This window comes from Heloderma suspectum, chromosome 3 (assembly GCF_057233095.1).
Source record: "Heloderma suspectum isolate Gila_16-S chromosome 3, 16-S_ref, whole genome shotgun sequence".
Lineage (NCBI taxonomy): Eukaryota > Metazoa > Chordata > Lepidosauria > Squamata > Helodermatidae > Heloderma > Heloderma suspectum.
The window spans coordinates 329,905,968-329,919,079 of record NC_139460.1 but is presented as its reverse complement, the minus strand read 5'-3'; the positions used below and the strand labels follow the sequence as shown (position 1 = coordinate 329,919,079).

General features: G+C 49.0%; 1 protein-coding gene across 9 annotated transcripts in view; it reads left to right on the top strand.

Annotated features, from left to right (window-relative positions):
- ATP13A3 (ATPase 13A3) overlaps positions 1–13,112 on the top strand; it is a 132,852-nt gene that overhangs the window by 46,304 nt on the left and 73,436 nt on the right. For all 9 annotated transcript variants that reach the window (XR_014789680.1, XR_014789679.1, XM_084847833.1 and 6 more), the window contains exons 5-11: positions 2,543–2,613; positions 2,695–2,775; positions 3,485–3,554; positions 4,380–4,514; positions 6,716–6,788; positions 11,330–11,461; positions 11,579–11,758. Coding sequence is in view for 7 of the 9 variants with exons in the window: in XM_084847833.1 (XP_084703959.1) it covers positions 2,543–2,613; positions 2,695–2,775; positions 3,485–3,554; positions 4,380–4,514; positions 6,716–6,788; positions 11,330–11,461; positions 11,579–11,758 (742 nt within the window). In the remaining 2 variants the exon portion in view is untranslated. The remainder of the gene's footprint in view (positions 1–2,542; positions 2,614–2,694; positions 2,776–3,484; positions 3,555–4,379; positions 4,515–6,715; positions 6,789–11,329; positions 11,462–11,578; positions 11,759–13,112) is intronic.

Here is a 13,112-nt window from a genome sequence, read left to right as displayed (position 1 = left end):
ACTTGTTTCATAGAATCATAGAATAGTAGGGTTGGAAGGGGCCTACAAGACCATCGAGTCCAACCCCCTCCTCCATGCAGGGATCCAAGTCAGAGCATCCCTGACAGGTGGCTATCCAGCCTTGTCTTGAACGCCTCCAGTGTAGGAGGGCCCACCACCTCCCTAGGTAGTTGGTCCTGTTGGTTTCCCCCTTGATGAAATTAGAGAAGGTTGCTCCATGTCCCAGGGAAAAAAATGCAAATGCTTGCCTGACTGCCATGCCACTACCCAGGCAAGTAATCCACAAGGGTACCTTTGAAATGCCCTGGAAAGAAAAATAGTCCAGTCCTGAAGCGTCCCCACCTCCCACCCAGGGCAAGCACTACCTGAGCATCTTTAACAACACTACTTTCTTCTGAAGATTGTGCTTCACCACTCTGTCTAGCAGGCTCAATGGAAAATGAATCAAGAGGCAAGGAACTGCCCTGAGCCTACTCTTCGCTTGCCAGAACTACACTATTGTTCCTTTTGTTTTAAACCATCCTGGGCCCAGCCTCTAAGCAACTGAGCTCTTTCCTCTCTTTGTTTTGAACGCTATAACTGCCTTGGGAGTTCAGGCAGTCGATATTCATGTTTTCTGCGGGGGCATCCCTCACACTGGTGTGGTTCAGCTCTGAGAATAACCCAGGGTCCAATTGTCCTTTGATATTGTTCTTTGTGACTCTTTCCTAGCACAATTTAAAATACAGATTTAAAACAGCAGAGCTAAAAAACCCTAAAATGCTGGGAAAATAAAAAGGTCTTCACCTGGCGCTGAAAGGAGTACACTGTAGGCTCCAGGCTACCTCTCTAAGAAGCTCATTCCACAACCTGGGTGCCACAACAGAAAAGGCCCTCTTCCTGGTAGCCACCCGCCTCACTTTCCTTGGCAGGGCCTCCTGGACAACAACCCCAGAAGATGATCTTGGGGTCCAGGCAGGTACATATGGGAGGAGATGATCCTTCAGATAACCTGGTCCCAAGCCACTGAGGGCTTTGAATGTTAATACTTTGAATAAGGCCTAGACATGGACTGGCAGCCAGTGCAGCTGGAAAAGTACTGGCATAATGTGATCTCTTTGGCCAGTCCCCTTTACAATCTTGCCGCCCTGTTTTGGGTCAGTTGAAGTTTCTGGACTGTTTTCAAAGGCAGCCCCACGTGTAACACATTGCAGTAGTCCAGGTGAGAGGTTATCAGAACATGGATAACTGTGGCTAGCCTATCTCTGTCCAGATAAGGGCGTAGTTGGTAAACCAGCCTAAGCTGATAAAAGCTGCCACCGAGTCCACTTGCGCCTCAAATGAGAGTTCTGGGTCCCAGAACCCCCCAAACTCTGAACCTGATCCTTTAGGGGGAGCGCAGCCTCCTCCAGAACAGGGTGAACATCACCTAGCCAGGCAGACAAACCACCCACGAACAGTACTGCTGTCGTGTCTGGACTGAGTATCAGTTTATTTGCCCTCATCCAATCCATTACTGTGGCCAGGCACTGATTCAGAACAGCCACTGCCTCACCTGGATTTGATGAAAAAGACAGGTAGAGCTGGGTGTCATCTGCATATTGCTGACAACTCAGCCCACACCTCCAGGTAACCTCCCCCAGTGGTTTCATGTAGTCGTTGAACAGCATGGGGGATTGTGGAACCCCATGGCATAGTTGCCAAGGCACAGAGTGATAATCCTGAGGCACCACCTTCTGCAATTGGCCATCCAAGTAGGAGTGGAACCAGTGCAGCGCAGTACCTCCAACTCCCAGCTCAGACAACCTATCCAGAAGGATACCATGGTCGATGGCATCGAAAGCCACTGAGAGGTCCAAGAGAATCAGCAGGGTTGCACTCCCTGTGACCCTGTCCCGGCAAAGGTCATCCCATAGGGCAACCAAGGCAGTTTTTGTTCCAAACCCAGGCCTGAAGCCCAACTGAGGCGGATCTAAATAATCCGTTCCATTCAAGAATGCCTGGAGTTGTCCTGCAACCATCCGCTCAAGCACCTGGCCCAGGAAGGGGATGTGAACCATCTGGTAAAGGCTAAGTTCCCCAATCTCCTTATCTGGTAAATGCTAAGTTCCCCAGTCTTTGTCTTCTCTATATTTTTGCTAGTTAGGCCTATTGGGACAGGTACACTGACCCATGTGCCAGGGGGTGGGTATACTAGCCAAGCTAATTTTTTCCTTTCTAATGAATAGGCATGCGATTTTGAGAACAAAAATCTATAAAAATGAAGTTCATCTTTTTGGATGTTGAATGAGTATTTGAGCTAATTTCTGCATTTCAGGAGTAGCTGTTCCCCATTTGACTAAGAACATAGTGCATAAGTCTGCTGTGTGTGCATCACACCTCTGGTTCAAGGCCCCTGTAGACCTGCATTGGTTGTTATGCATGTATACATGGAAATTATATGTCAGTGTGAAGAAGGGCATGTAGGAACAAAACCAGCAATAGCTCAGTTTGCTTTTATTAGAAATATCTGACAATTCGCAATCTTTGACTGCCTAATTGTAATTATCTATGTGCCTTCCAGATCCGTTATTTCACCCACCACAGCATGAAGTATTTCTGGAATGAGGTGACCCAAAACTTTGGCTCGATAAAGTAAGAGGCTGTCATGAATGAAAGGGGTCCTTTGCTAACCAGGGTTTGCGTGTTCCATTTAATCATCTCCATTTCCTTTAGGGCTCTGGATGAATCCACTTCCTGTTCTTCAATTCATAATGAGCACAGCACAGGGCTGACAAAGGTGATGCAGGATTACAGGTACAATTTAACTGAAAGGTGATGTACTTCCCTCTGGGCAACTGGGCCAAAGCATCCGTGGCTCTTTATTCACATGTGATAATTGTGACGTGGTTCTCAACAAAGGTAGTGTGTATGTGTGTTCTGTGTCTACGTAGTTTGAGACTGAAGTCTTCTTTTTAAAAAGTCAACGCTACAGTTGACTTGCTGAGCATTTTAGGTTGGCTTGATGATCAACTCCTAAGGCTGTTGGATGCATTGACCTTAGGCCTTCCTCATCCATATCTGTAGCTCCCCCCACCAGCACCATGCTTGTTCATTCTCTCTTTCTCTTCCCCCCCCTCCCCGCCCCCTCTGGTGCTCCTTGCCATCCTAGCTGTGGCCCCAAGAGCACCAGTTGTGTTCATATAAGTTGGGGTGGGCAATTTGTGGCCCTCCCATTGTTTTGGCGTACAACTCCCATCAGTCGTCACCACTGACTATGCTGGCTAGGGCTGATGGGAGTTGTAGACCAACATGTCTGGAGCATTACAAGTTGCCCACCCTGATATAAGCCATTGCAAAGTGCACTGTTTCCTCTCTCTGCCTTCTCCTCTGCCCACCTTCACATCACTTGTCGTCTCCTTGTTACTAATTCATAATGCTCTTCATTTTAATATTATTGTAGCCATAGCTTAGTACTAGCAAGCAAAATGTAAATGCTTTTGTTTCTCATTACCTTTTGACACAGAAAATTATTCTATGGAGTAAATGAAATTGCCGTGAAGGTGCCTTCCGTTTTTAAACTTTTGATTAAGGAGGTAAGGATTGTTTGTGTGAGAAGGACTGTGCGTGTGCACGTGCAGGGGGGCTGTGCTGCTTTCTGGTATGTTGTTTGGCAAGTACTGGGGGTCTCGCATGGAAATGACTTTGTACAAGAAGGCTGAAGCTTCAGGAAGAAAAGTGGCTGGGATTTTCCTCCTGGTTATGTGCAGCTCTGAATATTATGGGCTGGTTTGGAGCAAGCATGGCAGGTTGTGGGAATTGTTTGTATCTATGGCTTATTTGGTCCTTTCCTTTTCAACTTGCAAGGACCATATCCACCTGAGCCATAAATCTCTTAAATTAAGCCAAGCTGGTGGCAAATGTGTTCTGCTCCAAGGGGCTAAGACTGTGCTAGGCTGTTGCACTGGGACTTTTCAGAGGGTGGCTTCCTAATCACCTGGCGTGTAGCCTGCAGTCCTCAGGGCCTGGGGAGACCTGGAGCAGCTTGTGGGACTGGGAAGCGCTGGACTCACCTTGTTTTGGCTCAGGTGGAAGCTTCCTCGGGGAGACAGGAGGAGCAGGAGGCGGCAGCCCGGGCCAGAGCTTTCTGCTCCTTGCCTAGACCACTCCCATGCAAGCTCTGTGGCTGGGGCACGGGGGTACTTTCCCTCCCCCCTTCAGATGATGTCGCTCTGGCACAGTCTCACTCGCTCTTTTCCCCCGAGCAGATAAGGATGTCTCCGAGTTTTAAAATTTTATTTAATATGTGGTCATGAAATTCTTAACATTCAGCACTCCGGAGAGGTGACTGAGGAAAGGACATAACGTGGTGTTCTGTTTGGTTTTTCTCTCCCTCCCTTCCTGCCCCCTCCCCTCGGCAGGTTCTCAATCCTTTTTACATTTTCCAGCTGTTCAGTGTGATATTGTGGAGCACGGATGAATATTACTACTATGCGGCAGCAATTGTATTCATGTCTCTGATATCCATTGTTAGCTCACTGTACACCATCCGGAAGGTAGGTTCAGATGGTGCCCCTGAGTGAGTGCCTGGCTGCTGCAGCTGAAATGTTTGTGTTCCCCTGCGCCTGGCAACCCTGTTGTGGATGTTCAGTTCTGTAGCTTTTCGAGCTTTGGGCACAGCTCTGCCTGTGTGTCACGTGACCCTAGGGAATGTAGAACGCTGACTCTCTTCCCTCCCAGCTGTCTGCTTGACCGGAAGATTGCGCGGGGCCTTCTGCCACCATGCAAAGCGCTCCTGGCGGAAATAGTGTTTGAACTTCCAAACATGTTTCTGAAGGGCAGTTTTGGGAATGCTTAGCAGCTTGGAAAGTTGGCACGGCACGGCTTGAAATCACTGCGGCATTGTTGTAACATCTGCATGCAGCAACTAGCCGGGATTGAAGTGCCACTTCCCGTTCGGAAAGAGCACTCGCCTCTGACTGAACTGGAGGTGGTCAACAAAAGACAGGCCGGTTGCCAGCCCCAGTTTTCCCCCCAGCCTCCCCAGGGGTGTTGGAAAGGCCGCTGCCAGAAGTGGCCACGCTGAGCTAGAGGATCTGTTGAGCGGATGCAGCATGGCAAAGTCCACTTTATTTTCCAAATGATATTTGGCCTTTATCTGCAAGTGTGTTTTGATTAGCAGCTGCTGAGTGCCATTTGGAGAAAAAGTCTGCCCAGTTCTTCAGCAAGATATGCTAAGAGTAAATTCCTTGTGCTCAGACTGATCTCTAACCTTTCCTGGCAACCATATTTCAAGGCCCAAACCCAGACTGGAATATTGAGAGAGTGAATTGTTTGCATTGAAAATGTTCTTGTGTCTCTGTAACTATGTGTTTGCATACGTGTGTATAACGGTGTTATTTTAAAACTCAGATCATTATACTATGATACTGTTTTATTCAATTCCTACCATGCTTCCTGGCAATACTCTTGAGTTACCTTTATCTGGGCCAGTGCCAGATTTGAGGGGGCCCTGAGCAAAGTGCCCCCTGGGGTATCCCTTGCCAGCCCCTGCTATCCGGGAATTAAGTTTTGCATGGCGCTTCTTTTCTCATCTTCCCAGGCTGAGCATCTCCCGTTTTCACTGCTGTCCACCCCCAGTAAGCTTACCAGATCGGGGGGCAGACAGGGGCAGGCAACTGCACACCGCTGAGGGCTGGGAAGGGAAGCACCAAGCACAGTGACTACAGCTGCCGCCATCGTCGTCATTTTCCCAAAAAGCCTTAGGGCTCAGAAGCATTCTGGGAAGGTGAAGATGACAGCTCTGGTGTCTCGACCAGTGCTTCTTTTCACACAGCCTTGGGCTGAGTGCTACTGCTCTGTTACCTTTAAATTAAAAAAGAAAGAAAGAATGCAGGAAAGCAGCCCTGCCCCAGTGGGCCCCCAGGGCCCAGTATTTGCCTGACCATGCCAGGTGCTGACAGCAGGCCTGGCCTTCATGAAGGATTGAACAGCATATGCAATTCCATCAATCCAGTTTAAAATCCTTTAAAAATAAATCATAATCCAAAAAACCACCCTGAAAATCACAGGTCTGCAGTTTCCTACTCCTTGCATTTCATGTGCGGGAGGAAACCACCCCTGAAGAAGCAGGGGGGTGTATGGGTCAGGGCCCTCCCTCAGGAAACTAGAGCCAAGGAGGCTTGGACTTCGAAGGCCAAAATCATCGCCTTGAGCTGTGCTGCGAGATCAGCTGGCCACCTGCTGTGCTGCCCTTGAAGGACAGCTGTAACATGGACTCTTGGCCCAGTCACTGCCCTGAATCTGCCTGCTGCATTCTGGAACAGCTGCAGGTGCTGAACCGTTGTCAAAGACGGCCCCACAATAGTGCACCTGGCAGTAATAATCTCCCTGGAAGAGGCCAGGGCATGAACGTTGGGGGCCAGGTCTTCCCTGCGTAGGAAAGGGTGCAGCAAGACACTCCTTTGCACAGTTTCCACCTGAGTGCCAGAGGGGCCCCTAGACTGCCAAACTCTGATCCCGTTCAGAACAAGTTGGCCACCTATTGCTTGCTGGACCGGTTTGCCAGCCATCAGTCTCCCTCCCTCTCTCTCCCTCTCCCTCTCACTTGATGGACCTTCCGTTTATTGGCCCTGTGACTGGCTCCACTGTCTGTTCAGGGACTCCGCTGCCTCATCAGAGTTGGGCAGGAAGGATCATTGTGACAGGTCCGATGGTTGTGCTTCAGATCAGTGATGCCTTTTCCTTCTCTCTTCAGCAATACACGATGCTCCATGACATGGTGGCAGCCCATAGCATCATCAGGGTGTCAGTCAGCAGAGCAAATCAAGGTAGGATGGATGGCCGAATGGGTGGGCGGCAGGCAGTTAATGTGGAGGGGAAAGTAAGAGGTGGTGATGCAGGCGTCCATGCCTGCCTAAACCCCTGATTGTCCGGCTGCGAGTGGGGGCTTCCCTCAGGGAAGGGCTGAGCAGTCCCCTGGCTTCTGCCCCAGCTCAGCTCAGGGGAGTGCCTTGACTGGGCTAGGGGGAGGGGGTGGCAAGGGCTGTGTGGTCAGGCTGGTGGATGGTGGTGGCGGGGGGCAGAGAGGAGTCTGCAGGAAGCATTTCTGCATGGTGCTGGCCTGTGGCTCCTCTGCAGCTCTTCCTTGGGCCCGGTGGATGCTGCTTCCTCCTTCACCTTTCAGTCATGGAACTGGGACAGAAGAACAAGTGTTGGACACTTAGTGTGTGCAGATGCTGAAGCGTGTGTTCCTGAGGGTGGCGCCCTTAGGATGAGGTGTGAGCAGTGAGGTCTTTGCCACATGGGGAAAATGGGTGACACCTCAAACCGAAAAACAGCTCTGTATTGGGAAACGTTTCTGGAAGAACAGGTCTTCGCTGTTCCATAGTCTTCCCTTGATTCCTGTGTTGGAGCTGCCACTTGGTACCTCACTTCTGAGAGTGAGAGGATCAGTTCATTTCAAGTGCACGCTTCCTTACAGAGAAGAAGTGTGCAGTCTTCTGTACTAGAGATCTGTAAACCAAAAATTTGATCCTAAGGTCAAAAGACCATTTAGTATCACACTGTGAATCCTATATATGTTTGCTCAGAGGTAATTCCCATTGATATCAATGGGCCTTACTCCCAGGTAAGTACAGTGTTTCAGCCTAAAAAGCTTCAGTGGGGTGTTGTGCTCTCCCCATGAAATGATGGGAAGTCCCAGGTGGGGCTACCTGGGCTTGGGTTTTTCCTTTCCAAGGAGAGAGTCCTGGAGGCGTGTGATGTTTTGGGACTTAGTTTACAAATATACCAGTAGTGCCTGTGGGTGCCTACAGTGTGCGGTCCTACAAGGCAGCAGTGCTGTGCACCACCGTAGCTCTTAAGAGAGAGGACCTGCACTCCCACTGGACTTCCAGCCTTCAGCAAATTTCTCTCTGCCTCTTCCAAACTGTGAAGTCGTTCCCCCTCCTTCCCCTCCCACCCCCACACACTGACTGGGTTTGCATGACATGACAACCCACCGTGGGCAACCCACCGTGGGCAACCAGGCGTGGATGGTTGTCCTGTCATCCGAGCCTGGAGAGTTTTCTGTGGGGTGGCTTATTTGGGGGGAACGAGCCATGTGTCAGGGTGGAAACTGAGCCCATAGAACCCCAGAGCAGTTCTGATTCTGAGGAGGAACAGCAATCCGTGGGAGAGGAGCGCGCTCATCTCTCACAGGCACAGCAGCTGGCAGAGATTCCTCCTGCCAGCATTCCTGGGATAGATAGTGGTCCTGGCAGTGAGAGAGTGCTGAAGGGGGGCTTGCTAGATGCTCGACGCAGGGAGCGACGAGCGATGGAGGGCGCAGAAAGGAGGCGTAGCGCTCGTTTGGCGCTCAAACAATGGTTGCGTCCCGAGGACCCAAGGGAAAGAGGGAGGATCTCTCCCTAGCCCATAAGTTCAGAGTCTTCCTGTGGTTCCCCTTCAGACGAGGACCAACTGCCTTACCTGGAATTTAGGCTACTCTGCTATCTTTCCCCAGTGCTGTTCCTTGCTTAGTCGCTAGTGATTAGTATCTGAAAGAGTCATAAAGTAATAAAGGAATAAAACCTCGGAAAGAATCCTCGTCGTCTGTGTCCTGAGTTGGCTATTGGAGGGGACTGCAAGAGGCAGCTAGGGTGCTCCTGACACCATGGTGAGAACCCATGGCTTGTAGGGTTGTTCTTTCCCTCAGTGGGTTGTTGTGTCATCTGAACCTGGGAGACTGATTTTATCATGGGTTGTGGCAATCAGCTTCAGAGCCGCTTGGCGAGAGCGGCAAAAAAGTCCATGCCACTCACTTTTCACAGTTTTGCCAGTGACTGCCCATCCACCAATACCAAAACGGACTTTGGAAGGACTGTCACTTGTTCCCTGGCTTTAAAAAAAACCCCGGTATCTCAAAAATGTGCATTTGGGATTGTACATTGATTGTTGCTGCTGCTGCTGTTATTATTGTCGGTCTTTTGCAAACACACGAGTACGCTCTTATGGCTGTCTGATATGTGTAGTCTTACCCGGTCAATTTCCTTGTCTGTTTCAGCTGTCAAAGGGAGCAGCAAAAGGGAGTAGGTAACATACAAGGAAACTGTCAAGATGAGGTTGGGTATAGGCTAATTTGCACACAGTTGCGAAGGACCGTGGGGGGGGGGGCAGAGAGAAATAATACTAAGGGAAAGGAGGGACCCAGTAGTGCAATTCAGAAGCACCTGGACCATTGGGGAAGTGGTGAAAAAGCGGGGGACACTGAGAAGTGTCAGTTCAACATTTAAAAGAGAGAATAATCACATCGCCAAAAGGGAGAGATTACCCCCCCCCCCCACGTTTGGTGCATATATTCCTTTGCACCCCCCCATTTCCAATGCTTCTGAATTGCACTACCAGGTCCCACTTTTCCCTTAGTATTATTTCTCTCCCTTCGCCCACCCACCCCCTTGGCCCGGTCCTTCACAACTATGTGCTAATTAGCCTATATGCAATCTCATCTTGTCAGTTTCTTGTATGTAACCTACTCCACTCCCCTGGACAGCTGAAACAGAAAAGGTAATTAACCAGGCAAGACTACACATATTGGACAGCCATAAGTGGACACTTGTGAAAGACCAGGAAAATAATAATAACTTAAAAACAATTACAACCCCAATTGCACATTTTTGAAGCACCAAAAAAAATGTAGGGGAACAAAAAGTGGTAGTGATCAGAGCAACCCCAGTTGGCCATTTTTGAGCCACTAAAAAATAAAAAAACATTTTAAAAGAGGTGGGGAATGTAAAGGGGTAGCGATCAAAGTGGGAAGGGGAGACAAGACAGGTTTTGCTGCAAAGTCCCCTGGATACGTGCCAGAGCTGGCTGGAGGACTGAGGGGAAAAGAGGGGGAGAACAAGCCACGGCAAGGCTGATCGCCTCTAGGGCATACCGTGGGTTGTTCCATGAACAACCAGTCCACCTTGGCTTATTCACAAGGTGGCTTAGGATGACATGCAATCCTCCCCCCCCCCCCCTCTCAATCTCACAAGCATACACACATGCGAGCATACTCATTGACTGGGTTCAAACAACACAATAATCCACACCCAAAGGTTAAGTATGGGTTGAGTGTGGGTTGTTGTTGAAAAGTGGGTTATTGTGCTGTATGAACCCAGCGTGCTAGCAAACTATAGTAACCACAAACTAGGTAACCACAATTACCTAGAGAGGTGGTGGGCTCTCCCACACCGGAGGCATTCAAGACGAGGCTGGACAGCCATCTGTCAGGGGTGCTCTCACTTGGATTCCTGCATTGAGCAGGGGGTTGGACTCGATGGCCTTGTAGGCCCCTTCCAACCCTACTATTCTATGATTCTGTGATTCTAGATCACAGGCTAAATATGAGCCAACAATGTGATATGGCTGCAAAAAAGGCAAATGCTATTTTGGGCTGCATTAATAGAAGTATAGCTTCCAAATCCCGGGAAGTACTAGTTGCCTTACTCAGCAGTGGTTAGGCCTCACCTGGAGTACTGTGTCCTGTTCTGGGCACCACACTTTAAGAAGGATGCAGACAAACTGGAGAGGGTTCAGAGGAGGGCAACAAAGATGATCAGGGGACTGGAAACAAAGCCCTATGAGGAGAGACTGAAAGAACTGGGCCTGTTTAGCCTGGAGAAGAGAAGACTGAGGGGAGATATGATAGCGCTGTTCAAGTACTTGAAAGGCTGTCACAGAGAGGAAGGCCAGCATTTCTTCTTGATCATCCCAGAGTACAGGACACAGGATCATGGGCTCCAGTTACAGGAAGCCAGATTCTGGCTGAACATCAGAAGAAACCTCCTGACTGTTAGAGCAATACGACAATGGAACCAATGACCTTGGGAGGTGGTGGGCTCTCCTATACTGGAGGCATTCAAGATGAGGCTGGACAGCCACCTGTCAGGGATGCTCTGACTTGGATTCCTCCATGGAGCAGGGGGTTCGACTTGATGGTCTCATAGGCCCCTTCCAACCCTACTATTCTATGGTTCTGTGATTCTAAACAACCCATGAAGAGAACTCATGGTTTGTTGTTGGGTTGTGAACTGTGGTTTGTTATCGAGGCTGGCTCAGACAACGTGATAACTAATGGTTCAGTGACAACCCACACTCAACCCATAATCAATCCCTGAGCGTGGATTATCGTGTTGTCTGAACCCAGCCATACACACATAGCCCCTTCCCTCTCCACTAGCTGGATGGTTTCACCTTGTGTTGGAGGACATTCCCCCAACAACTAGTTCCCGTGAAGAGACATAACTAGCCATGCTGGGCTATGCACCTAACAACAACAAAAATAGCCAGAAGCTGTGACTCTTTGATGCATGTAGTTATTTACAAACCTATTTCTAACGTTTAGGCATAGAAGAGATCCTGTCCACAGATCTTGTTCCCGGAGATGTACTTGTGGTCCCATTGAATGGGATGATCATGCCTTGCGACGCGGTGCTCATTAGTGGGACATGCATCGTAAATGAAAGCATGTTGACAGGTAACACCAAAGACTTGTCTGACAGGTCCTTGATCCAGAGCTGGGAACTGAATTGCACCTGTGGCAGTGTTTGGGAGCATCCATGCTTCAGTCACTCAGGCTTCCTTTTTATTTAAGGTGAAAGTGTTCCTGTAACCAAGACCAACCTACCCAATCCCACTGAGGACCCCCAAGCCGTGGAGGGTGAAGTATACAGTCCAGAAGGGCACAGGAGGCACACTTTGTTCTGTGGCACAACCGTCATTCAGACCCGCTTCTACGCTGGAGAGCTTGTCAAAGCCATCGTTGTTAGGACAGGTAGATCTGTTAGGACCACCCTGTTGGCTTGACTGTAGTTTGCAGTTTATTTATTTATTTCCACATTTGTATACCACTCCACATCTAAACAAATTCTGGAGCAGTGAACAGCAAGAGATAAAATGAACAAAAAATAAAAAGAATGAAACATTATATTAAGATTATTCTTTAAAAAACAGAACACCAATAAACCCAAGGCTGGTTAACTAAGGAAGGCTTCCTGGGAAAGAGTTGTTTTCAGGAGGTGCTGAAAACAATGCAGTGTTGGCGCCTGCCTGGCCTCCAGAGGCAGGGAGTTCCATAGGAAGGGAGCCACCACAGTGAAGGCTCTTCTCCGAGTGGACTCCAGTCGGGCTATGGGTCCATCTGGAACCACCAGGAGCATGCCCTCTGATGACCTCAGTGACTGGGCAGGTTGGTAAGGGAGAAGGCGCGCTCTCAGGTATCCTGGTCCCAAGTTGTTTAGGGCTTTGTACACTAGTAGTCCCCTGGACTGCAAGGAGGTCAAATCCTAAAGGAAATCAACCCTGACTGCTCATTGGAAGGACAGAGACTGAAGCTGAAGCTCAAATATTTTGGCCACCTAATGCGAAGAGAAAACTCTCTGGAAAAGACCCTGATGCTGGGAAAGATTGAAGGCAAAAGGAGAAGGGGACAGCAGAGGATGAGATGGCTAGATAGCATCACTGATGCAATGAATATGGACTTGAGCACACTCTGGGAGATAGCGGAGGACAGGAAGGCCTGGCGTGCTCTAGTCCATGGGGTCACGAAGAGTCGGACATGACTTAACGACTGAACAACAGCAACCAAACCTTAAACCTGGCCTGGTGGCGAATAGGCAGCCAGTTCTATAAAGTTCCTTGTATCTTGTGTGTTTTTGTTGAATTCTACCTGTGGATCCTCTCTTTCTTGTTTCATTAGCTGTCGCCCATCGTTTGACGAGGATGACAAGTTTTTAATCTCAGCTAGGGATGTACAGATTGTGTAAAATCCATTCTGTCTGCATTTTGCAGATTGTCAGGTGCCTTTTATTCCATTGTCCACTCATCAACGGAATCAGATTATTTTTAAGTTTCTGAATTTGCTCAAATTTTACCCCCCCCCCCGAGCATTTTCACACTTTAGCCTAGGGGGCAAATGTGCATTTTCAGCCATTTTTAAAAATTGTGTGTATTTTTGTTTTACTAAATTTGTGGAAAATTCCAGAAAGTTAGAAAATAGGTCCGCAAGTCTGTGGAATCTGCCTGACTGAGGAGAAGGCGACCCAGTGCAGAATCCATACGTTGGACTCATAAAACTCCAAACTCATTTGATTCCATTGCGGATTTCTCCAGCAGCCGTGGTCTCTGCA